Here is a 25018-nt window from a genome sequence, read left to right on the forward strand (position 1 = left end):
CTGCTGCAATCTGCTACTGTTGAGGCTAACTTTATAGGAGAAAGCTGAGTGTTTTTCCTCTGGGTTTACAGAGATTTTGAGAAAACCTTGACAGTCTTCTGAAAAAGTATTGCCGGATCGTTATGCTGTGATACTCCCAGTGCCATCACTGCACATTGGTGAGGAATCGTATTGACTGGACTGAGAGTGTGTAACTGAGTAATATGTAGGATCCTTACAAATAGGTGCATTCACTGCTACACCAATTATTGTGTCAAGAAATTCCAGTGATGTTCCTCTTTGGGCGGTTGCCAAAGTCTCTGTCTTTTCATCTGATATTGACAACAGTGGCGTTTCCCGCCTCATAAAAGATTCATTCCTCTTTAACAACCTCTGCATCGCACCACGCCAACACAGACAGGGAGATATCACCCTCTGTATTGGGCCTTGTTGCAAAGTCAACGATGTATGTTATAAAGAAATACACTGTCCTGCCCGCCTGCCAGCATGAGCAGGAAATTTAATGGGGGTTGCATGTAGAGCTAAGATACTTATAACTGCATGCACACCCTCATCAGTGCTTAACGTGTTTCAGTTTTAAGAGCAATCACTAATAACAGGGCGTTATACTTTAGCTTTTCTTGTAGCTTTCTACTCGCTTGTGATACTCTGCAGTGCTTCTTCAAAGAGGAAACTTTTATAGCTAGGTCTATGTCTAGCCCTGCAGGTGAGGGAATGCATCGAGATGGTGGAGCATTTTTTTACCCCTCCAGTGGGCTGAGTATCTCTGCAGCAATGCTCAGTTTTTCTCAGCCCAAAGTAGCACTCCCTCCCAACTCAGAAGTGTTACCCTGGCAGTATAGCTGAGGAGCTGACACTTCAAAAGTACCTCACCAAGTTCTTAATGGCCTCCTCCCAAAATGTATGACAAATCTGAGCCCTACAGGTTGATATTTGATGCAGGAAAAATTGCCCTACAAGAGACAGTCTTCCGACTGTGCGCCTGGATGGGGTGAGATGCCTGTTTTTTCAGCATCACAGCTTTTCTTTTTCCCACCTGCTTTTTTTCATGACATGTTGCTCAGGGTGATATGTCCCTAAATTTGGCAATTGTAACTAAGTCAAAATATCTCAGCACTCTCTCTCTCTTCTATCTGCCTTCTCTTCTATGAGCCTTTTCTCTGAGTCTCAGCTGTGCTTTAGCTTCAACACCACAGCCCTTCACCTGGGCATCATCACCAGTCCCTGAGCAAATAGAGTTTGACACGGCGGTGTCTCAGCTGTAGTTCAATCTCAGCTCCCTCTTCTGTGCCGGGGGCCCGACACAGCTACACTCACAAGCATGTGGATCAGTGCTCTGAAGAATTTTAGTCAGGTCAGGCCTTGAAGGCCAATGGATATTTTTATCCCAGAGAAGATGACACTGTGATCACCTTTATTGTATTCTATAGGGGATACGTGTAATATTGTTGCACTGTCCAGATCTTTACAGAACAAAGTAACAGAACATAATACTGGTTATTTCTCCAATGTGTGAACAGGTAATCTACAATATAAAATTATGTCTTTCTTGGCAAAAGCCAAGTGTTGAGGGCCATGTTCCTTTTTGAGCTTTAGAATTGTGACATATATGATTATTGGACACATTTATCTTATCATAATGACTTTGCTTTGCAGGGGAGCAAATGAGATACAAATTAGATGTAACATGTGGCTGTGGCCCCCGGCTTTGAGAAAGGCTCATTTGCATTCCTACCAAGAGTTAAGTTTCTTCTAACAAGTTCAACGTAGTCTAGCATGAAGCAGGAGGAAAGAGCTAGCCTGGCTCTTTCCAAAGGTAAGAAATACTTGAACCAGCACCGCTGAAGCTAGCTAATTGAAATGTTATAAGGTGTTTGGTCAATTTGTACAAAAATTTGAAGTGTGGTTAATACATATGTCACTGGCCAAGAAATAGTTCAACACATAACCGCAACCACAAGTTGTCGTTGTTGTACTTTGTTATTTTTGTACAAATTAAACAAGGTTAACTGTGTCCTCTATTTCCAGTTTAAGCTAAGCTAAGCTAACCAGCTGCTGGCTACAGCTTTATATTTGCAGTACAGACATGAGAATGGTATCAATCAACTTATCTAACTCTAGGCAAGAGCAAGAAAGCACAGAAGCTTATTTCCCTGAATGTTCAAACAATGGCAGGTAGACAACAAACTGCTGTAGATTCATTTCATTTTGCCATAACATCCTTTCTTTGATAGATAGGACACAGGCCTTTAGCATCTGAAATACCTGCAATTACTGCTGCCTTTGATATTCTAGGTCACATTTACTCTTTCTCCACTTTATTGGCCTAAAAGCATGTGTCATCTCCACCCCTACACCACTTGGGTCTTTCTCTAGCGTCACAGATGAAATAGTGAGTCAACATTCATGCTTCACTTCCTGGATGCAGGAGGCTCACAAATGCACCTGTTAGTGCTGATCTCCCTTTGGACCCCCAAGAAGACTCTTCCCCTAAAAATACAACACACTGCTTGTCAGGGAGCAGAAGCAGCCTATTTTCTCTTCTCTGTGTTCTGCCACAAAAAGCCTCAATTCCCTCAGTAAATGAGGCTACTTTGCAGAGAGGAAGCAGAGCGGTTTGTTCCCTGGTGCAAGCCTCAGCTCCCGTGCTACAGCGCTGCCACACGTCGCCCCTAAGCATCCCCACTGCTATCATGTAGTTAGGGGAAACATCACCATACCACCCCAATCAACTCCCTTAATAATTATATTACCTCATTGCAAAGCAGTTAGAAACATTACAGAGATGTTCCATTCCTGTGCTTACCTTTTTTTGTTCAATAGCCTGGACAGTGGAAGCCTAAAGCAAGGAAATGATGAAAATGCTTACTTAGCCTTTCACATTAAAGCCACCGCCAGGGAGGCAAAGCAGTGCTGCAAGGTGCAATGAAACACTTTATAGCCTTCCTCCTCTGCTCCTCCAATATGGAGGCATCCAGACAGGCTTAATACCTCCAAACCTGGGAGCGGTTTGATCTGCCTGCAGGGCTCAATTAGTAACACTTGTTTTTTAAACTTTCACCACAGATTACCTGTAGCAGCCCCCATTCTTTGTGGGCTGTGACTTTTTTGTAATATCTACGCTCTAACATGCTCTTACATTGCGAAGCCAACAGCAGCTACAAACATTCAGTGTCATTTAAGATGTAGCTATTTTTCACCCCAAGCTATTTGGTTCACAGTGATCGCCATACCTGTCCAATCTTCAAGATGGATTGCCTCGGTCCATATGGTTGCTGCTGTTCACGGCTGTATAGCGTAGAGTGTATGGTGATTGGGTAATTAGATTGCCTACAGTGATTAGACAGTCTGGGGCTAGAGCACAATATGTGCCAGATGACTGTTACACACACACACAAACAACCTGAGAGGATCAAATATGGATGGGACTATTGAACCACCACAGATTAGATTATCTTCCAGTGCTTTGGTGGTATTTCTGGTTTATGTATTCTTGGAAAGAGTAAAGAGACAAAATTGTAGTACAGCTATTGTCTTTGTGGAAAAATCTGTTGATACTAGGAGCTGTGAGGTGTAGAAAGATTGGCTTAGGAATTCAAGCTGATGTGGGCCTGAATCATACCTCAGGACACTGCAAATGCTATATACGAATAAATGTAACTTACCTGGCATGTTATTGCAGATTTTAATTTTACATCTAGAACACACAGTCTACAAATGGGAAGTGTCTTTGATGATTGTCCAAACACAGTGTATTCATGCAATAGCAGTCCAGATTGCAGCTGCATGCATTTTGGGCCAGGGAGAGGCCACAGACACTGTTCAATAACAAGCTGTAAAGCTGTCATCCTCAGCAGCCTTAGCGAAGCCTTTAAAGGAGGCTGAAATTTTAGCGGATGTCGAGATTAATTTATAGTGTCACTCTGGCCTGGGGATTTTAATGATGTGTGTGTTCCTTGTTCCTTGTGCTCTCTATAGCTCTGTTTGTCTTTCTTTCTGTCTGCCCCCCCTCTGTCATTCTATCTGTACTCTGGAGGCAGCATGTTCAGCCTCAAGATGAGCATTAGCGCTCTACACAGCAACACTGAGTCACGGGAACAAAGCACTCTCTCCTCTGGTGCAACTTTTTTTTCACTTCCTTTTTCCATCTCTGCTAGTGTCATACCACAGTGTGATCAGCACTGAGCTACAAGTCTATGAATCACTGCAACAGTAAGCCAGCAAAGAGCATGTGTAATCTTCACCAGAATATTCTGGAACAACCGTTTCTTATCTTACACTGCTTCCTTTGATGCTGGGGCACCATTACAGGAAAAGACGGTCTTACAGTTATGGTCATGTGGTCTCAGCTCAGTCATTGGCGCGAATAAAGTCACCTTGATTTGATCCTCATTAACAAATACAGTGGGCCTTCTATTCATAAATCCTGTATTACATTTGTGTGGAAAGTCCTTCTGTAGTTTCCAGTAACCTTACAAACTAGTGGTTTCCGACATCATGTTGTACCAAAGAAATGTTTGCATTGTCTTAACTAGTAAAGATGTTAGTAATGTGTAAATTGGTTGCAAGAAAAAAACACCACACACTCCAGCAAAACTGCTAAAAAAAACTTTCAGTGACATATTGCAACTTAATTTTATTTATATCTATGACATACATAAAGAAATCAGTAGTATTCCTGCAGTTTGGCATGGGTGGGTTTCAGTAAACTAACCGATCTTAATTACTCATTTAGCATGGCGTAATGTTTCTTGATTTGAGGTGTCTTATGTTATTTTCGTGATATGTAACTTAAAATCTTACCAGCTCACGTAATTTCCAAACAGATCTTTATCAAGTCAGCTGTGTGACTCTTCGTGTTTCATATTACCCTTGAGTCGAAACGGGTCATCTATTAGCAAGCTCACGTTAGCTTTGCCAGTTGCTTTCATTAGCTACACAGTTACACCTGGCAATTAGAAGGTGTAAATATTTGGTAACAACTGATCTTTACATAGAAATAGTGTTTAGTTAAAACTATTTTACTTGTGATATGTAAATGTAGACTTGGTAAACACTTATGTTTTGGCTAAGCTAAGTTTTAATTTATGAAGAGCTGGTGCAGCGGACTCTAGGGACTAAATCCTCCTGGATTCTGTTAAATACAAACATTTATCATCTCAAAGTTCTTCCTCTGACACTTTGTAAAAAGATGGCAAGAAAGGAATGGGGTATTCACATCATGCTTACTGTATAAACTTTCCTCAGAAAATAGTTTCAGCCTGATTCCTGCTGTTGATCAAAGAATTAAGTCACCTTGACTTGGTGACCAGCCAAGTCCTAAATCCTTTTGGATGCTGATGATTTATGATGATGCCCCTCTTGAAAGGGATGCATATGTACTGTACACATCATATTTAATATGTATAATCTACATCCAACATGACCAGGAGGCATTAATAGATGATTAGGCCAACAACTCCCTAATGCTTTAATAGTGCGTCATTATAGACTGCAGTGTGCTCTCCTCTCCTCTCCTCTCCTCTCTTCTCCTCTCTTCTCCTGTTACTACCGTGTATAGCCTACTAATAGCCCTGGGAAACACCTGGTCTTTTTCTGCAACTACACTGTGTGAGTGGCTGTGAGAGAAGAAGACAAGGCGGAAGAGTGTGCTTGTAGGGGGTGCAACCGCTGCCCAGCTGTATTTTGTTCTGCAGTGCCCGACCAGCTGTATCAATCTGTCCAGAACAAAGTCTTGGTGTGTGAGCCAGCCTATATGTACAGTGTAGACTGGCAGCGGGCCCCTGGTGATGATGGAGACTTATTACCCAGTACACTGTAGAATGGTGTCACATGGGGACAAAGGCAAGTGGAGGCAAGTGCTGCGGTCTGCTGTGCGCTGTGCATTTGCCTTTGTTTGCTTCTGTGAACAGGATGTTTTCCATTGTTACTCTATCTACTTCTTTCCTTTCCTTTCCTTTCCTTTCCCTTCCTCTCCTAGCCTCTCCTCACTCCTGCGGTGTTCTACCTTTCAACCTCCTCTCAGAGGGCCGCTCGGTGCCACCCTCGGATCAATTTGCTGTTCATTCACCAGATTCTTTGGCACAAGATCAAGCTGAAGAAGACAGAACAAATCTGACCTCAAAGAGCGAAGCAGAGAGCAAAGAGCTGCTGCAGCTGCAGGACTGGAGTCTGGATTTTATCACCACACATCTTTACTTTGATGGGATGTACTTAGCAATGGCAATTTCTTCTTAACGGGAGGTGTAATTGTCTTTTCTTTATGAACTCCTTTAGATATTTACACACCCTCTTGCACCAATGCGTCTTTGTAGGCATGTACACAGAAAGCTGGTATTTTGGGTGAATGCAATTTTTGCAATTGAGCTTTATGTGCAAGTTCTATTTACCACATTTTAAGGAGGTGACAGAATCTGTTGTCAACATTGATCCATAGCTTGTGACTCCGTCGGGTGCCAAGGCATCTTAGAAGCCAAAATCGGTTTCATGGATTTAAACCGGAGACATATTAATGATGACACTACTTGTCATGTTGTTCCTGTCCTTTGGGAGTTGTAACACCGTACCCCCCAAGTGTTTATCATGCACTGTTTGTTATTTTCTCTGCAGCACTGATGCTTTAAACTTGAGGCAGAGTATTTTATGTGAAGAAGATGAGCAGTGCTAATATCATGATTATAGAATGCTTGGTGTAACATGGTGCAAGCAGTGGTAATACAAGCCTCACAGGAGGCATTGGAGCAACACATGAAATACTGGAGCAATTCAGCTGCCATCACACCCAGGCTCATAGTGCTCGAAAACAGGAAACATTCTGCTTTACTGTGGAGGTACTTTGCTCTTTTCCTCTCCTCCTCCAGCTTGTTTGTGACTCTAAGATATTTTGTGACTCCGGCTTCTAAAGTAGTAACTGTAGAGCCTCCAGGATGTACTTGAGAATACATTGCCAAAGCTCTGCAGCCCTGCGCAGTGCATGATAAGGTGGTAAGAGTCTGTTTCCATGAGCTGATGGCATACACTGCACTGCACTACCTGCTGAAATGCTGTAGACGTCTCTTCAAACCAAAGGCTTAGATACTCCAGACTCCTCCTGAGAGCATTTTGCTGCTGCTTATTCCAGAATAACATCCGATTACACTCCACAAATTCAGGGCTTCTCATCTTTGTTGTCTGCAGGGCTGCATTCAAAACTATGCAGCAGTGTACATTAAAAAAAATCTCTAATGCCAGGATTATTGTTCCAAGAGCCATAACAACCCATTACGTGCTAATGTAATCACTCTTTGCTATCATCAATAATGATAATTTATTCAGAAGCAGTATTGTGTTTGTGTGAATAAGTGCAGGCCCTTGTAGTGCCAGCAGCACTACAAGGTCTGGCCTGTAGGGCAGCACTGGCAGTGTTACACTCTGAGGACTTTGGTGTTTTACAGGACAAAGTGTCTCTCATCTCAGCCTGCTTTTGTGTACAGTTGAAACAGTAATTGGCTTACTGCAGCTCTGTTAGGGAGACCTTTGGCATGCACACCTGTCACGACGCAAAAATCTCCCCCAATGTCATCATCCCGCCTTGTGCTTCAGGAGAACATGTTTGGTTAAAACCAAGAAAAGAAGCTGACTTGTCATCAAAGCCCACTCACTGATATGCTATAGCGTTAATCACAGAAGTCTCAATGGTGGAGTGTTGCACTATTGTTTTAGAGCATACACACACTGATACACAGTGGAGATGACAAATACATGTGGGAGAGGGGGTATAATGATAGTCAAATTCAATCTCAAGGTGCCCTTGGAGACTCAGTTTACTTCACATTCTTCTAGACAGTTTAAGGAATTATGTTTTCTTTACCGAGAGCTATAGAGAGCTGAACTTCGGACATCACATTTTGGCTGTTTTCCACTAGCTTCTGTGCTCCAGGGTTTTTTAGCCTCGGTAGTGGTGTGACTTTAGGGATGGCATCTATAGTCCTGTGGGAAATAGTGCTTGTTGGCTGCTAGAAACAGAAATATTAAATGAATAATGATATTACATCATTTTTTCAAACTTTCTATCTCTGTCTAGACAAAAAACTGAATTATATGACCTGTTTAATTTTTGCCATAGAGCTACAATACAGAGGTCATTCTATACAGACGACTGAAAGCATCAGAATGCCTTGAAGTCTGATGTTTTCTGCAGATTTTGTAAACTGACCCATCCTAAACTAAAGGAGAGCATCTTCCCTTCCTGCTTTCCTGACTGACATCACTTAGTGCTTCACTTTATGAATGATTGGTAGCAGTGAGGGTCCCCTCCTCTTTTGGAGCAGTCAGGAGGATGAGCGAGAAAGAGAGGTTGATGGTGACAGAGGAAAGAAGAGAGAGAGAGAGAAGGAATGAGAAGAGAATGTCAGATGCTTAATTGTACATCAGTGCGAGGGTGAGACGGGGAAAAGGGCCAGCTGTGGGCTAGACAGAGGCAGAGACATGAGAGTTAGCCACTCTGATTAAAGAGATGCTTGTGTGTGTGTGTGTGTGAGAGAGAGAGAGAGAGAGAGTGTGTATGCATCTTGGCACTGAGACAGGCAGGAATGTGATGCGTGGATCGATACTGTCCTTATAGGGCTCAAATCAACCATACACCCGCTCCCTCAGCACACCGACTGATTGCATGTTCCAACCCAGTCAAGTGTTGATTTGCCGTAGAGGGCTATTCATTTCAATCTGCATCTGAGTTGAATAACATTTTCATATTGATCCAAGACTGTTAGCATCATCCAAAGTCTTTCCTATAACCCATGAAGGGAATGTATCAGTTTCAGCAGTCAGTATTATCTCGAGTGCATCTGCTTCCTACTCCTGAAAATTTCCTTTGCTAAGAAGGTTTTGTCAAACTACTATTTCCGAGGCATTTCAAGTAGTACCCTGATATGAAAAAAATGTGATCTCATCAAAAAATAAACTCCCCTGCACACACTATTTTTCTTTTTCTTTTCACTTTACAGTAAAAGTCTTCACAGACTGAGATTCACAATGTGCTCTGAATACAAAAACGGAGACAAAGTAATGGTGTCATGCTGTGTTTCAGGGGCCCTGAGGTTCGTCATATAGATTTCCATGCAGTGCTTTTAATCTGTACATGCACATGCACACAGATCCGTCTCTCTCTGCATCATGCTGCACTGTAATGGAGTGCTTTAGTGTTACTACTACTACTGCTCTAAGCACAATCCCTCTCACATTAAATAATGCAGCTGGCCATTGTGCACAAGCAACCTCCCTCCCCCCCACCCCCACCCCCTCCCGTCCCATAGCAGCCCATATCAGCAGATTTCCGCTTGCTCTGCTATCGCTACGAGCAACTGTCCAATTCAGCGTTTACAGGGCCAGCACTATAAACACAATCAAGCCATTTACACAAGAGCAGCATCAGATGTTTGTTTTCAGCTGCTGTGCCCCCAGAAGAATTCACCTGCCTTTGCTGACATATGTAATTGCTACAGTTTCACAACAGACAGAAAGCGGGCTTACAGCTCCTGGTTCATCGGCATTAAAGATTTAAACCATTTATTTATTAATGCAGCCTATTTATGTTTTTTTTTTTTTTTTTTACATAAACACAGTTTTGAAAAGCTGTGGAAAATGCTGACGTTAATCACTGATAAAATGCTTCCCGTACATGACAATGCATATATGCCGCTGATGCTGATTTTGTATTAAAAAGCTTGTCTCATAGCCACTTACTTACTGAACTTGGATGCTAGACATCCAGCAAGACATTTCTCCAATAATATATATGCTCAAATATATGCAAATACAATCTCACATCTGTTTACTAATGCAGCATCAAAGCCATGTAATTCATTTCTTTTACATACATAAATGTGTTCATTTACTTTTACCATTATTTCCCTTTAAAACGTGAAACACTCCAGTCAATTGCCTCAACCTCATTTGTACCATATAAAGAGAGTAAACAGCCTAGAGGATCAGCCATGGGTAGTCTCCCTTTGATGTCACATTTAGAGGGGAAAACCCCCCAATTAGCCGGGCAGAGTCAGAGGAAAGAGGATAACGTGTGTAGGAAGGGAAGTATATGTTATTTATTAGAATTAACTCCTTGTGGTGTACCTGACTGTTCAGTTTTATATTTTGAGTATAGCCTGATATATTACATGTGATATTTTACTGATCCTCATGAATATTTTCATCTTCTCAGGTGTCTTGCTCGAGGACACTTTTGTGAAACCACTCGTCAAAACGAAATGATTTAAAATGCACTGCTTGTTTTAAAGTAAAGAAGCTGCATCATTGCACAGCTTTTCTTCTTTGGTTGCAATTTCTTTCTCTTCTTTTGAAAATACCTCATTACAAAAAATTAAGAGTGACACTGCTGCAGGGACCACACAGCAGTTCCTCAGTAGTATAATGATTATATTTTGAAGTAGTGCTCAGATGGGCATGAGCGTGTGGGTGAATTGGGGTTCTCTCAGGACATGAAGCGCACACTCGCAGTGTCTGCACTCATGCATGCATAGACACAAAGACTGAAGTCTGTTTTCTCTTGACAGGATGATGAAGTGGTGCTCCAGTGCGTGGCCTGCATCCAGAAGGAGAATCGCAAGTTCTGCCTGGCTGCTGAGGGTCTGGGGAACCGGCTTTGTTACCTGGAGCCTACATCTGAGGCAAAGGTAGGCACACTGACTCCAGTGTTGCACTGTTTGATTCTCTCTGCATGTATCTGCTCAGCTCCTTGATGAAAAATCATCTACTTAATTTGAATGAGTTTGTTTTCACTGCAGTTATATAATCAACTTTATTTTCACACATGCACATGCAGACGCTAATATACCCAACAAATGTCACGTGAAGCAGTTTGCAGAAAAGTGAACCGGATGAAAGGACCCATTCACGCGGGCGAGAGCTCCATGGAGACCAAACATCCATTTAGTTCATCCTAGTTTAGGTCCAGCAAGCAATCAGTGAAGCCAAGCGGAGAGGCGCAGAAAGGCAGCTCAGCACATCATAAAAACAGGAACAGCAGCTCACATCCACCTCGGTCTCCTTGATGAGCTTTTCTTCCAAGGGTTCAGGGACAACTCAGTGGGCCCGCTGTCAGATGATAATTCCCTGAAATTACGCCCCTACACGCGCTTGATGGATTGTTTCATAAACAGTGCTGTCGTTGGCTGTAATTGCCTACAGCTTTATTGCATCTGAGCAGCACGGTTGTAGCTGTGGACACATTTGCTGTTTTTTGCAAATAAGTGCAAAGTTCTAATGACTTTAATTTAATTGTTTTCCATTGTAATCAGTGGGCTGCCTCTGTAATGCATTTTTGAGTAACTCATCCAGATTCTAAAGCACATCCTCAACCTTTTTTTCTTTAGCAAGTGATGAAGCTATTAGGCAGAATTGTCTAAATGATGATTGGCTGTTGGAGAGAATTGTAACAATCCCAAGGCACCCTCACCTTTCACTGGCCACTGTTGCTCTGCTGCTTATCTGGAGTTTTCTTGCAGCAGCACCTTTTGAAAGCAGGTTTAATGAGCTTTTTTCTGCACTGATTTTCTTTTAATCATAAACCAGAAGTATTACCTGAGATTATATTTTCTGCATTGTGTCTAAAGAGATACAAAGATGCTTTTCAGGCACAATATGAGGAGGCTCAAAGAGTAAGAACGAATGGTGTACATCAGAAGTTGTTTGTGCATTTGATCAAAGATCCATGTGCTCCTGGTGTTCTCCCCTTTCAGCAACGCCCTCCTGCCCTCCAACAGCTCTCAAAAAGACTACTGTATGTGTGTCTATGGCGGGGGAGGGTGGGGGGGTGAGTTGTGCGTAGAGGGAGGTGAGGCTTTCACCCCATATTGAATGGTAATTATACCCGACAGGTGTGATGGATGTTCTCCCTATCTGGCACTTTGTCTTCATTGCCTGGTGTTTTTATGAAAAGGCATCACCCCACCCCTGGGATCAACGACAGAGAGCTTGAGGAAACCCAAGTTGGCAATTTAGAAGTGGGCCCGGATAACTGAATAGGATGCCTCCTTACCTTGGTGAACTAGTCCAGTAATGGGGCGCAGAGCCGGGGCGACAGGATGAGGTTCATTTAAAGTGTGCACAGTTTAAATGGCAACATCAATCAGCCTGTGAGAAGCTGGTTGATTGTGATACACGACCAGCAACTCTCGCCTGTCAGTGACTCAATATTATGACCACTGGAGGGTAGATGCCCACATACCATAATGGCACACTCTGTTGTCTGTACAGTATGCGAATCAAGAAACTAGCCAATTGATATTTGCAAATGGTTTGTTTTAGTTATTTCTTTATCTCTTCGGTTGGCAGTTTTAGCCGCTCTCCCAATTAAGCTGAAAAGGAATGGCGGCGTATGAGGTCACCTTTAACCCTTTTTGACCCTGTCTCCGGAGAGGTGATCTATCTTGGCCAATCATTTAGCTACGCTCTCTGCCTCAACACACGATTGGTCATAAACCAATCGTCAGGGCATGGACAAGCTGCTGTAAAGCTGTCTCCCTGCTCTGCCTAGTGAGAGGACATCCTGACAGGGCTGAGCACTCATCATCCCCTCCACGTCTTCTGGGCCTTCATTTCACTTCCCTGCTCCGTCAAGGCAGCTCCCTCCCCTTCAAATGTTACAGTCCTGCGCCTGCAGAGAGCAAAGGTCAGCCATTAGTCACCTAGAGAGATGAGGGCTGGCGGGGGTGGATTGCTTCCCACCAGACCCTTTATTAGGATTTCTCAACAGTGACACTGCTAGAGACAAAGCTAGCTAGTGAAGAGGCAGCCTCGACCCAAAACAGCGTGCTGCCACATGGTTTTACACACTCAGATTAAAGGATGTACAAGTGCGAATAGTTTCACATTTTGGTATTTGATTCCTGCCTAGATTTAGGTGAGAAGACCAATACCACTCTCATATCTTTCCATTAATGTGAAACTAGCCAGGACACATTAAGCTTAGCTTAGCTTAAAAAAGGTGAGAGTGAACTAATCCAATAAAGTTGTGGGTCAGAAAACCGAAACTGAGAGCTGGAAGTTTCTGTAAAGCCCCATTGATGAGAGAAAAATGAGCAACCTCTTTTTATGTACAAGTAATTATGTGAAATTATTAACCTTTGTTAATATAAAAATATTGACTTCAATTGACAGAAATTAGAGTGGTACTATCTTCCCATTTAAGTCTTCGCCAGAAAGTAAATATAAAGCGAAAATTATTTCCCAAAATGTCAAACTATTCCTGTGCATTTGTGGGAATTTCTTTTTTTTTTTTTTTTGGACAACCAGAACATGAATTTGGTAGACATTTGGCATTAAAGTAAAAAACATTCCATCTTGCAAAAAAAAAAACAAAAAAAAAACAAGTAATTAAGTTGATGTCTAAATTAAGCAAATGTGGCATCTGGAGGTGTGTGAATAATGAGATTATCTGAGAACAGCATCATTAGATTCCAACACACTGGCATGTGTTACTGTAAATCCTCAGATTCAGCACAATAGTGATCAGAAGCTGAAACTGTGCTGTGTGAAGTTTGCAAATGAGGTTAGCTTTACCTGTGTGAATGATCCAGTTAAGGAGAGGTTGAGATATACTCAGTAAGGAGGCCAGAGCGGATGTTTAGGTTGGCATCATTTATCTTGTAGCTGTACCCCACAGTATCTCCATCCCTGCTTCCCTCATTCTGTCAGTGAACTTCCCCTATCCTCTCTTGCCCTATCTGTCACTGCCCTGCTTTGGGATCCCATTTGGCATCTTCTTCATATTTCTAGTGTTCTTGAGTGTTCTTGCCAGGACATGGCTTATCTAAGTGCAGATTGACCTTAGAGCACTTAATCTGTTTATAAAGTACCTTTTAATGAATATCGCCCACTCGATTAAGACGAACTTGGTTCAAGTGTAGTTAAAAATGCAGCCGTCCGCTCTGATTTTATGAGTGGGTATCTAATCAGAATATCCCCATAGGTTCAGGGAGGAGTTTTCATTTCTCTGGTTGTATTAGGATGTTTTTTCTCATATAGCAAAAAGTTCTTAACGCGTTAAATCAAAATCAGCATGGACAAGTTTACTGTGGTGATCTTTAAACTGATGGTGCTTTGCTTAGGTAGGGGACATAGCGGGTCAGTGTAGGGTGGGATTGTTTTTTGAGGCAGCTCCTGTCATGATGGTATTCGTGGAGCTTTAATTCAGACATCAGTTGACTTCAGCACTTCCTGTACAGCACATACTGCACTGTAGATGGGGCTTCACTGGCCCTGTATTCCCTGCACAGCAAGATCATACACCAGACATACACAGTCAGTCTTGCACTTTAAAGGAACGGTTAGACATTTTGGAAAATATTCACTTTCTTGCCAAGAGATACCACTGAGAAGATACCACTCTCATGTCTCCCATATGAATCTAACACCAGCAGTCATTTAGCTTAGCTTAGCAACTGGAAAGAGGGTGAATTGAACAACTTGGCTATGTGCACCCAAGGCCTGTAAAACACCATAATTTTGTTTTTGGACTTCTTTTTTTTAGTGCTGATTTAACAAGCAACATATGATGGGTTAGACCACACTAGATGTTTTCCCCGGCTTCCAATCTTAATGCTAAGCTAAGCAGTGACGCCTACTTAAAGCTACACAAGGTTATTTTGCATTTTGGTGGCCTGAAGGACAGCATGATGTGACTGTTTCAAAGGTTTTTGTATCTAGAAATTAATAAACTACACATTTTGTTGAACTTAAATGCGTTTTATTGTAATGGTTACATAATGGTTATAAATACAGTACAAACTATGTGCAGAATCCCTTGCGAACTTGTGAACTTTTTGTGGAACCAAGTCCTCAGAGAGAGGCAGTATTTGTGTTTTACTCTTGTCCTCTGTCGCCTCAGCTTCTCATTTAGCCTGAGAAGACAGTTGCATTTTCATAAGGTTCAAGAATCTCATGCAGCTTGAAACTATTAAAATGAAAACACAGAAAAATACTACATGTAAAGTAAATAAAAGTAGCCTTAGAAACTCCTATGTTGTGTTGAAATTTAACCCGAGACCCACTTTTTCTGTTTTTGTTGCAGTATGTTCCTCCAGACCTGTGTATCTGCACCTTTGTGCTGGAACAGTCTCTGTCGGTGCGGGCCCTGCAGGAGATGCTGGCTAAGAGCGGACAGAACAGTGAAGGGGTGAGTGATGGTACACACAAACACGAACACACACATAGACACACACAAGAAAAAGAAACACAATCTATACTTTTCTCTTCTCTTTTCTTCTTCATAAGCCATCCCTGAGTCATGTACTTTATGTCACCAGTGTGTTCAGACATTCAAAAGAGGAGGTTATAAAACAGTTTATTGTGTATTGTTCAGTCAATATAAAGAGATTAATTGTAAAAAAAAAAAAGGCCTGTTACAGTGGCCTGGGGACCCCAGTTGCAGAGAGGTCCGGGGCCTCATGAATATCAATGAGGATGAAGGGGATACTCTGGCATTAATGCAGCCGTTCCTCAAGCGCAGCGGGCACTTTTGCCCATTTGATTAACACCAAGCCTGGAAGGAAATCAGCATCATTTAGCTCCATATTTGCCTTTGTAAACTTCACAAACAAAGAGAGCAGGTGCCAGTAGATTTGTCTTTTTTCAAGAGCTTCCAATATAGTAAAACTAAAGAGAAGTGTCTGGCAAAGGGAATCTGCACATGTAATCAATGCTGTTTTTGCTGAGTTTGTAATCAACACTCATTCATCACTGTATTCTCTGATGTTGTTTCAATTGTCTCCTTGGAAGTGTGTATCCTTCTCTTTCCCAATGCTGTGACAGATGTGTAATTCTCCCATCTTTATCTTCTATTTTCTGTGTATAATCTCCATCTTCCGCATGATAGACACGCGGCCCGGATCGATGGGTATGTTCATCCCTCATACCATTCCCCTCTCATCCCTAATGCATGACGCAGTAGATTACTCACAATACGTCTCCTCAGTTAGTTCTCCTGTTCTCCCCTCATTGGCTTTCTATGTCTACTATAACACGTCACCATCCAACATTTGTCATCATTTACATCAGAAATTTGTTAGAAATCATGGTTTATGCAAACACCAGAGCCCACGCTTTGAAATAACAGATGATCGTATGGATTTTCTGTGAACACTTGGTGAGTAGATTGTGCCCGAGCTCCTGCTGAGCCGGCAGAGACAAATAGAGTTTGCTATAGACTTCCCAATAAGGTTTCCCACAAACATCAGCTCTCACACAACTCACCTTCCACCGCTGGAGAACTAGAGTGGCACCGATGCTGGATTAGCGTCAGATTACCATTAGTCTTGTCCTCGGGGGATTCAGATGGCTGTTCATTGCAGTATCATTTGTTCTGTGCGACCTCCCACGTAGGATATGATATAAGATGCATAGAGATGATGCAAACAGCTGAGGCCAAGATTCCTGCAATGAGACAGAAAATGATCGTGAATGATTTAGTTTAAAAAAAAAAAGACAGTTCATGGTGAAAATAAACCCTCAGTTGTTCAGGATCATATTCACTGACTTGACTTCTGGGATAAATGGATACATCAGAGCTGGAGCTCTGTGGCCACAGCGGACTATCTGTGCAGCATAATGATGGAAATCAAGACCATTGGTTCCACTGCTGTTGCAGGGAGTGAGCAGGCAGGGAATTCTGAGCCACAGCAGAGAAAAGGGGTGATCAAAATATTAACCGCTAAATTAGAGCTCAAATTGACATATTTAAATGTTAGTCCAGCTTCATCCCTCTTGCATCAGCACTTCTTTAAGGCCATAACATCACACTTAAAATAAAATGAACTTTTTCTGCTGCAGCGTACAAATCTGCTCTGTCAACCCTGTTTCCTAGAAATTAATGTAGATATTACTGAATTGTTTTCCCAGTTACATTGTGGTGACCAATGTAATGGCTGGCTGGATTTTGCTCAGAGGCAACGTTTTGTTTTTTGAGGGTTGTTTTTTTAAAAGTATTTTCAGTTTTTTATGTTGTTCAGGTTCGTATCCAGATTGATCAGTTTAAACATTTCTGTGGTCCTTACTCTTCAATACCACTTCTAACAACACACTGCCCATGACATCTGACCTTCAGCTTAGATTTGTTTACTCTGTCTTGCGTTCCCTTGCCGAAGCTCAGCCTGCCAGCTGCTGTCAATCAAACGCAGGCACGCCTCTCCAGCAGCTGAGAGTAAAAATGACCATTTATTATTTATTTTTTGGTTTGGACTTTATTGTTGTTGGGTTTCACACTTCGTACAGTTGGAAGATTTACTCATCTCATACTTTTTTCTTAACCTTTCACTCCTTTTCTGCCTTTGCAGCAAATTCTCCAGACACTTTGAGATGGTTTGGATTGGCCGTTTTAACTGTGTTACTTCAGTGCGTTTTCACCATTCACGTTTATCTGTTTTCGATATTGTCTACCTATTCATCATTCTTCGCCTGTGCTGAAGTGTCACTGGAGGAAGCACCATTAAAGGGGAAATGGAGGTTGAATATGTCCCGGCTGAGTCTCTGAAATCAATACGTCTTTGAACAGATGGGCTTATCAATAGACAGTGGCTGGAGCAAATCGGCAGTTCAGGTTGTTTTAGCCGGAAGGCACAGACACACAGAGAGGACCTGTAACACACACTAACAACTAGTGTAAATGCCAACCCCTGTTTAGCTCAGTATCCACCAGTGACGGCTCTGTGTAAATTATTTGTCATCTCATCCAAAATGCGCTGACCCGTTTGATTTGGGTGTTATTGGGCAAATCAGTCAGTCAGAGAGCCAGAGCTGCTCTGATGACCCCCTGGCATGCTCGTGTTTCTCTGCTGTCACTGCCACCTCTTTTTCTTTTAGCCTGGTGTTGGCTTGTGGCTCTTCCCTCTGTCTTTTGCTGAGAGGAAACCACAACAGTGTGGCCACACACTGCTGCAGGGCTCACACACCAGGAGGCTGCATCCTGCTAAATGTCACGTCTTGAAATTGTTATGAAGATGTCACTTGTGGTCAACAGCTGGACCAGAGATACAGCTCATAGCCTGTTTTCATCTCTTACACCTCTTTGATCCAAGTCTTTGCCTTAATGGTTCAATGAGCCAAGGGTAATACTGTTTACAGTACAGCTTAAGGTGTATTGAATTCTTGCTGCAATGTGTCTCTGCATGTAGAAGATTCTTTTTCTCACTGATATGAGCCATCTGTTTAACACACTGCCCAGCCACAGGATAAGGAAGCGAGCGGGAGACTTAGGTTTATTGGTTGTGGTGATTGCAGCTGGATGTGCCTCGCCGCATTAAGCTCAGTACCTCAGCCAGCATAGAGCAGTAGCCAGCAGCACAGAAGAAGCCTGGAAGCCGGTGCTGCAGTCTGCACGACACAACTGCATCAAATCACAGGCCAGCTATGGTCCCAGTAGCCAATCAAGAGGGGGATAGAGAGAGAGAGAGAAAAAAAAGAGAGGCAGAATGAAAGAAAGGCTGTGCATGGTGGGATGTTCTCTTGAAAAGGTGCCATGATTCATATATCTCTCAGATGATATATGACTATAATTTTGTAAAAATCTACAGATACGTATTATTAGTCTCCTGCTGTGCCTGTAGTTTCAGTTTAATGTGACATTTTTATGGTTGGACTTGGCTGTTTGGCATTGTTTCAGGTATTATTTCAGGACCTTGTGCCAGAAGCGTTGCTTTGTAAAATGCCAAAAAATGGTAGTCAACTTGTTTTCCTTTCGCCCTGTCAAAAAAAGAATTTTTGACAATCATTTGTGCCCCTAGGAGTTTAATAATTTGTACCAGAGATTACAGTAAAGCAGTGGCAGGCAGAGAGGCTCAGGAGAACAATAGTTCTTTCTGAATAATGACACTCTTTCTTACCTTAATGCTTCCTAGAGGCTCATAAGGAAGGTGAGTAACACTGGAGTTGCTTGCCGAAGAAAAACAACAAAAACTTCCCCTTATTCCCCTTGCATCTCTACCATTAGAGATATCATTTGATCCCCCTCCTGCATCTTAACCCAACCACATATGGAGTGGAGTCATGCCCTGCTAATGTTGACATTGCATCGGAGACTGACAGTAGTTGTGCATCCTTCCCACATTCCTGTAGTCGGAGTGCTGGAAAGATGACCCCGTATCCTGTTTTGCTCAGGGATACAGGAGCCAGAAACACCATCTCCTGTGGCAAGTCAGATTGCATGTCTTCACTGGCGAGATGGGGTCTCAAACCCTCCCCAGGAGATATGTGCCCCCAGCTTGAGGTCATCATCGTTGGCGAGGAGGTCCTTGCTGAGGTCAACATTCAGTGCCAGAGGTTGGCTGTAGCTCGAAGAAGTGGGAGGGAGACCACTGGGGCTGTTCTGTCTGCCTGAGCTGACATGTAAATATGTATTTGTGTGTGTGTGTGTGTGTGTGTGTGTGTGTGTGTGTTTGTGCGTGTGAATGATCTCTCTAGGCAGCACAGAGCGGCGGACACAAAACTCTTCTGTATGGACACGCCATCCTCCTGCGGCATTCCTTCAGCTCTATGGTAAGAAATTGCGCACATCAATGCCATCATCATTAGAAACATTCAAAGTGGAGTATCACCGTAGATGGATGTACACATCATTAGCAATTTAAATCAAATGAACAGCATCATGTGAGCAAGATCACCTGCAAAGGAGCGTGTGTGTGTGTATGTGTGTGTGTGACAGCTCTGTCTCATGTGGTTTGATGTGTGTGTTGACCACAGTACCTGGCCTGTTTGAAGACATCAAGGTCACAGACAGATAAGTTGTCCTTTGATGTCGGCCTGCAGGAGGACTCAACAGGTAAAAGAGAAGCCCTGGTACAGTTTGCTTTTATCGTCCTCTTTCTTCTCTTTCAACCTTGCCGCCTCTGTTTTTTTTTGCCTGTCTCGTCTTTGTTCCTCTGTCTCTCGTCTGGTTCTTTCACTCTGTCTCTCTCTCTCTTTATCTCTCTCCCTGCACCTTATTTGTTCATGATAGAATTTCACTGTGTGTCTCTTCAGCGTCTCAGTTAATATTCCCTGTGGAGCACTGTAGACATACAGTGTGGTTCTTTTGTCAGTGCTGATTACATCTCTGCAGCTCATTTGATAGTCTTGTTGGGTGTCCTGATACCTGGATCCACTTCTTATTAGCATTATTATTTATTTCATGCCCTGCAGTAGATGAGCAGCTACCTCAATATGACATCAAAGCATTGTTGCCATGGTGCATCCACATTAGTACAAGTTTTAATTTCAAGCGACTCGAGCCTTATTACATTATTAGTAATTACAGAGTACATTTGGATAGTGACAGTGGGGTGTTATCACAATCACTTTGCTTACATTATAATATAGAGGCGGCATGTATACGTGTATGTGTTTCTGTGCACCATTAGGTGAGGCCTGTTGGTGGACCATCCACCCTGCCTCCAAACAGAGATCGGAAGGAGAGAAAGTGCGCATCGGCGATGATCTCATCCTCGTCAGTGTGTCCTCAGAGCGATACCTTGTAAGTCTGTTGTTTGCCGTTTGATTCTTGACGCTGCAGCTAGTGTGTGTGTGTGTGTGTGTTTGCATAATGTAGAAGTCTTACGAGGAGAGCATCAACTCTGCTTCCCCTGATGTGACAAAATTTCAGATTATCCCAATCCTGTTATCACGCACTGCACTCTCCCCATGACCTCCCTCATACAGGAGTCTTAACGTCCAAAGCGACAACTTTTTCCTTCTGGGTGACTGTGAGACTGTGCACAGTGACGCTAAAAAATTTTGATCTGCAGTGGAAATGTCTGGTTTGGATTATGATGTCGTTGGACTGCTACCAGAGCCAGCTTCTCCTGTTATTATGCTCGTCACATTCCCACATCATTAATAATGATGATGTACCTGTTACACGTCTGAGCTGACCTTCTCAGCAATTGGCTTTTTTACTATCAGACCATTCAGCCCTGAGAGCTTTAGCATCATAGCGCTGTCCTATAAAAACCCCAGGAAACATGTTCCATGTGATCCATGAAGTTGGTGACAGCAGCCAGGCGGTGTTTACCCCCTGATGGCAGGAGGGGCACAGCCAGATGACCACTAGTGCCTTACAGTTACCAATGGCAATCTGGTAGTCTGTCCCTGCTGCCACACACACAGTGGTATGTGGGGACAGGGAACACCCAAGGGCTGCAGAAGCACTCTGGATGATTAGGACACAGCTGCCCCAATTTTTTTTTTTAAGACAGAATTTGACACACAAACACTGTGGGATGTCACACCACTGCACACACACGCACATATGCATACATGCACAGCATTACAGCCCCCCAGATGGTATAAATCTCTAAACTCTCAATGCATCTGTCAGTCAGTTTTACTGTTCCCTCAACTCTCAATGATAAACTTGAGTTTTCCTCTGGATCAGTGATCACAGATCTTCAAACTTCAGTTACTTTTCATGTTGAATCAACTGTGTTGATCTGTCCATAGAAACGAAACCTAGATTTAGTCATTGCCACATTGTTGTCAAGAGATTCAGCTAACACAAATGTTTCATGTAGTCTTATTGTGACAGGTTTATGGTGATAAATCATTTTATTCAACTTTGATAATCAAAAGTAAAACCAGGTAATAGTTGTCATATCTTGTATGTACAAAAAAGTAAGTGGTGCATGCAATCTCTCCTTGTGTACCGCAGCACTTATCCATCTCCAATGGAAATATCCAGGTGGATGCTTCCTTCATGCAAACCCTTTGGAATGTCCATCCCATCTGCTCTGGTAGCAACATAGAGGAAGGTAGAGACTTCACACAAAATAACAGCTTCCACAATGTCTTCACAATTTTCTCTAAAAGACTCCACAGTTTGTTTTTTTTTCAAGTTTTCACAGTTCATAAATAGCAAAGGAAAAAAAAGGCGGTCAGATGCACAAGAATTAGTAAATATATCTTAAAGGAGCTATTTGTGCGTTTTGCTTTCGCTACAAAGCCAACGTTAGCATTAACAGCTGTTTACTTACCATTCAAGAGGAAAAATTGCGAGTTCAGGATCAAACTTCATTCTTTTACTTACTAAGAGCTGTCTCCTGTAGTGGAAAGCAAAGTCAGTGTCAACTCTTGTCTCTATCACGTCTTTTCTTCTACTTAGGTTAGCACGCTAACTGGCTAGCCCTGGCCTTTCTCGTCATTTTCGGATAGCGACTCACTGTAGCCTCCAATCTGCCCTGAAGACGTAGCGCTGGTCGGAGGGCATTTTTTAACCTCTTGTCTTGTGAACGCAACGATTGCCAAAGCTCTTTTTCAGTGACAATCACCACCGCCCGCTCCTGGCAAGAAACCACATTCTGCAGCAGAGAAAACTTAAAAACAGCCCCTTTAAGATGGTTTTAATTCAGCCAGTCAAGGAAAAGCCCCAAAATACTTCTTAGCATTAATAAGCATTAATTCTTATTGGTGGATATATGGTAAACACTTTGTTAGAATTGGATCTGGGTTTCTTCATTGAGGCTTTCAAAAACCCACCTAAAATGCAAAAGTGCTCCCTACATTTATAACCCACTTCCAGATTGCATCTATCTCAGGAAATTACATGTCGAGAGTCACCATATCTAAATCCTCTGTCCTTCCTCTTCTTATAGGCTACCTGCTAGGTGGTCATGTGATGCGGCTGTTTCATGGACACGACGAGGTAGTGACCATCCCAGGTTCTGACCAGAGTGAAGAGCAGCAGAGGTGTGAAGCACAGCAAGCCTTGAACAAACAAGATTACACTGCAGCATTAGGGGTCACGGTTTAGTGAAAGCAAAGCTGCTGCATAGCATATGAGAAGCTAAGTGACCTGTGAGTTACCCATGGTTCCTCAGCTTCCACCTCCCTTTATAAAAATGTCCGTGACTGCTGTAACACTCGGCTCTCCAGGGAGCCAAAATGGCAGCTGTGTTATTTTTATCTCTAGTATTGCTGCTTAGTGCCAACATAGATGAGGTAGGGCGCAGAAAACTGGCACACTGGGCTTGAAGTGGGTCAAAACAGCGGGCAAGGCCCATACACACTCAGTCAGGTGCCAGGAGATGTACATACATCTACACACACACACACACACACACACACAGACACACAGTCTATTTTTAGAACAGGGCATGGCAAGAAAAAAGGGGCGGGATTAGATATTAATTTCCAGCTTTAGCTTTTCTCCTAGTGTTGCCCTTGAAATTCAACAGGAGCATGTTTTTTTATAGGTCTTATGTTTTTCTGGGGAAGATCACACACACTCCAAGCTGTCAGCAGGAGGGATGATGAGCGATTTCTTTTATCTTTGGACCCAGTCACCCATATCACTGATAGACAGTGTAGCTGTGAGTTATCAGGGCGCACATGTCTCTGTTTGAAGGATGTGATGCTGTAGTCTGCAGAGTAAATACAGCCCATGCTTCAGAGTGTATGTGTGTGTCTGTGTCTACGTGTCTGAATTGAACATCCTCCCAGTGAATATCAGTGTGACAAATGAGAGTAAACAAGTGGTATTCTTCTAAGCCAGGATGAATGACCTTGACTGTATCAGTGGTGGCTAGACATTTAAAGCATCCACAGACAGACCACCCACTCATGCTTCTCTGGCATCCCCAGGATAGTCAACTATGAGACTGGTAAAGCTGGCGCCAAGGCCAGGTCCTTGTGGAGGCTGGAGCCACTCAGAATCAGGTGGGTTGTGTTTCATGTGATCTGTTATCTGTTCCCTTCCTTTCTGCCTCTCACTCCATTTTTTTTTTTTCATTTTCCATCATTCTCCTTTTTTTTCCGTCTTACCTTTTTCGTGCTGTCTGCTGCCTCTGCTTTCTATTTTTTCTCTCCACCCATTTGTCCTTTCCTCTCTCTCTCCCCACCTATGATTTAATGCTTCACTGTGGCCTCTCTGTCTGTTTTCCCTCGATCTCCCTCCCTCTTTCTCTTTCATTCTGTCCCTCTTCCTGTCTCTTTCAAGTCTTTGATCCTGGCTTTTCTACAGCCTCACAGGGATGCAGCCTTTCCTTTTTTCCATTTCACTTCTTCTGTCAAATATGATATTTGTCACATTTATCATGTTTTTTGACCCTTTTTTGTTTTGAATTTCCTGAATAGAAACAAAGAGAAATGATTAGAGAAATGATTTAAGTTATTTGCTAATTATTCTACCACAGGGTGCGATAGATAATTAACAGCTTGCAGCAATGTTTAGATCAACTAATTACCACGGATATTAGGCTTCAGGGCTTATGAAGTACAGTGTTTTCTCCTTGTATGTTTGCATGTGTGCTTCATTTTAATATGTGGGTGTGACCTTGACAGCTGGAGTGGGAGCCACATCCGCTGGGGCCAGCCTTTCCGACTGCGCCACCTGACCACTGGTCACTACCTGGCCCTGACCGAGGACAGGGGGTTGGTGCTGCAGGACAGAGAGAAGTCTGACACCGTCGCCACAGCCTTCTGCTTCAGAGTCTCTAAGGCAAGGACACACAGATAGAAACACACATGAAGACGTATGTACTCGACTCCCCGCTGTTCTTCAAGGTGACCTGTGTCACACAGGATCCACCACACACTTCCTCATTAAAACACCACTGAGAAGGGGTTACAAAGGACCTCCACTTTACAAATGAACCGCCCACTCCCCTTGGACTGGAAAATCACCATTTTTTCAAGGACAATGAAAATTACAAGAATTATTGGACCAATAAAAGCTACACCACAGAGGTTAATTTAGTTGATCTTGCCGACTCTGACTGAACCGACCATTTAGCCGTACTCTGTAATGGAGTTTCTAGATATGGCCAGTGATTGTGAGCCAATTAGTGACCCTTCCAATGTGGATTTAAAGCAGGTATTATAGAATGTAAGTGAAGTCATTTATCATTGGACTTTTCTTGTCGATTATGGGTTGCAGTGATCCTAACAGCAGAACAAATATAACCGCTGTGATGAATAGAACCATAAACAGCAGATGCTGTTGACATTTGGTTGGTGGTTTGATTAAAAACAAATCTGCGTGCGGTATCTCTCTATGTGCACA

At 42.8% G+C, this 25018-nt stretch overlaps 1 protein-coding gene across 2 annotated transcripts in view; it reads left to right on the top strand.

Moving 5' to 3' along the window:
- Positions 1-25018, top strand: part of LOC139632809 (ryanodine receptor 3-like) — a 99041-nt gene that overhangs the window by 8191 nt on the left and 65832 nt on the right. For both annotated transcript variants that reach the window (XM_071498015.1, XM_071498016.1), the window contains exons 2-10: positions 10551-10670; positions 15068-15172; positions 19450-19524; positions 19729-19807; positions 20385-20497; positions 21671-21770; positions 22611-22704; positions 23599-23673; positions 24298-24454. In XM_071498015.1, the coding sequence (XP_071354116.1) occupies positions 10551-10670; positions 15068-15172; positions 19450-19524; positions 19729-19807; positions 20385-20497; positions 21671-21770; positions 22611-22704; positions 23599-23673; positions 24298-24454 (918 nt within the window). The remainder of the gene's footprint in view (positions 1-10550; positions 10671-15067; positions 15173-19449; positions 19525-19728; positions 19808-20384; positions 20498-21670; positions 21771-22610; positions 22705-23598; positions 23674-24297; positions 24455-25018) is intronic.

This window comes from Trachinotus anak, unplaced genomic scaffold (genome assembly GCF_046630095.1).
Source record: "Trachinotus anak isolate AG129_WGS33_773 ecotype Australia unplaced genomic scaffold, CSIRO_AGI_Tana_v1 ptg000015l, whole genome shotgun sequence".
NCBI lineage: Eukaryota > Metazoa > Chordata > Actinopteri > Carangiformes > Carangidae > Trachinotus > Trachinotus anak.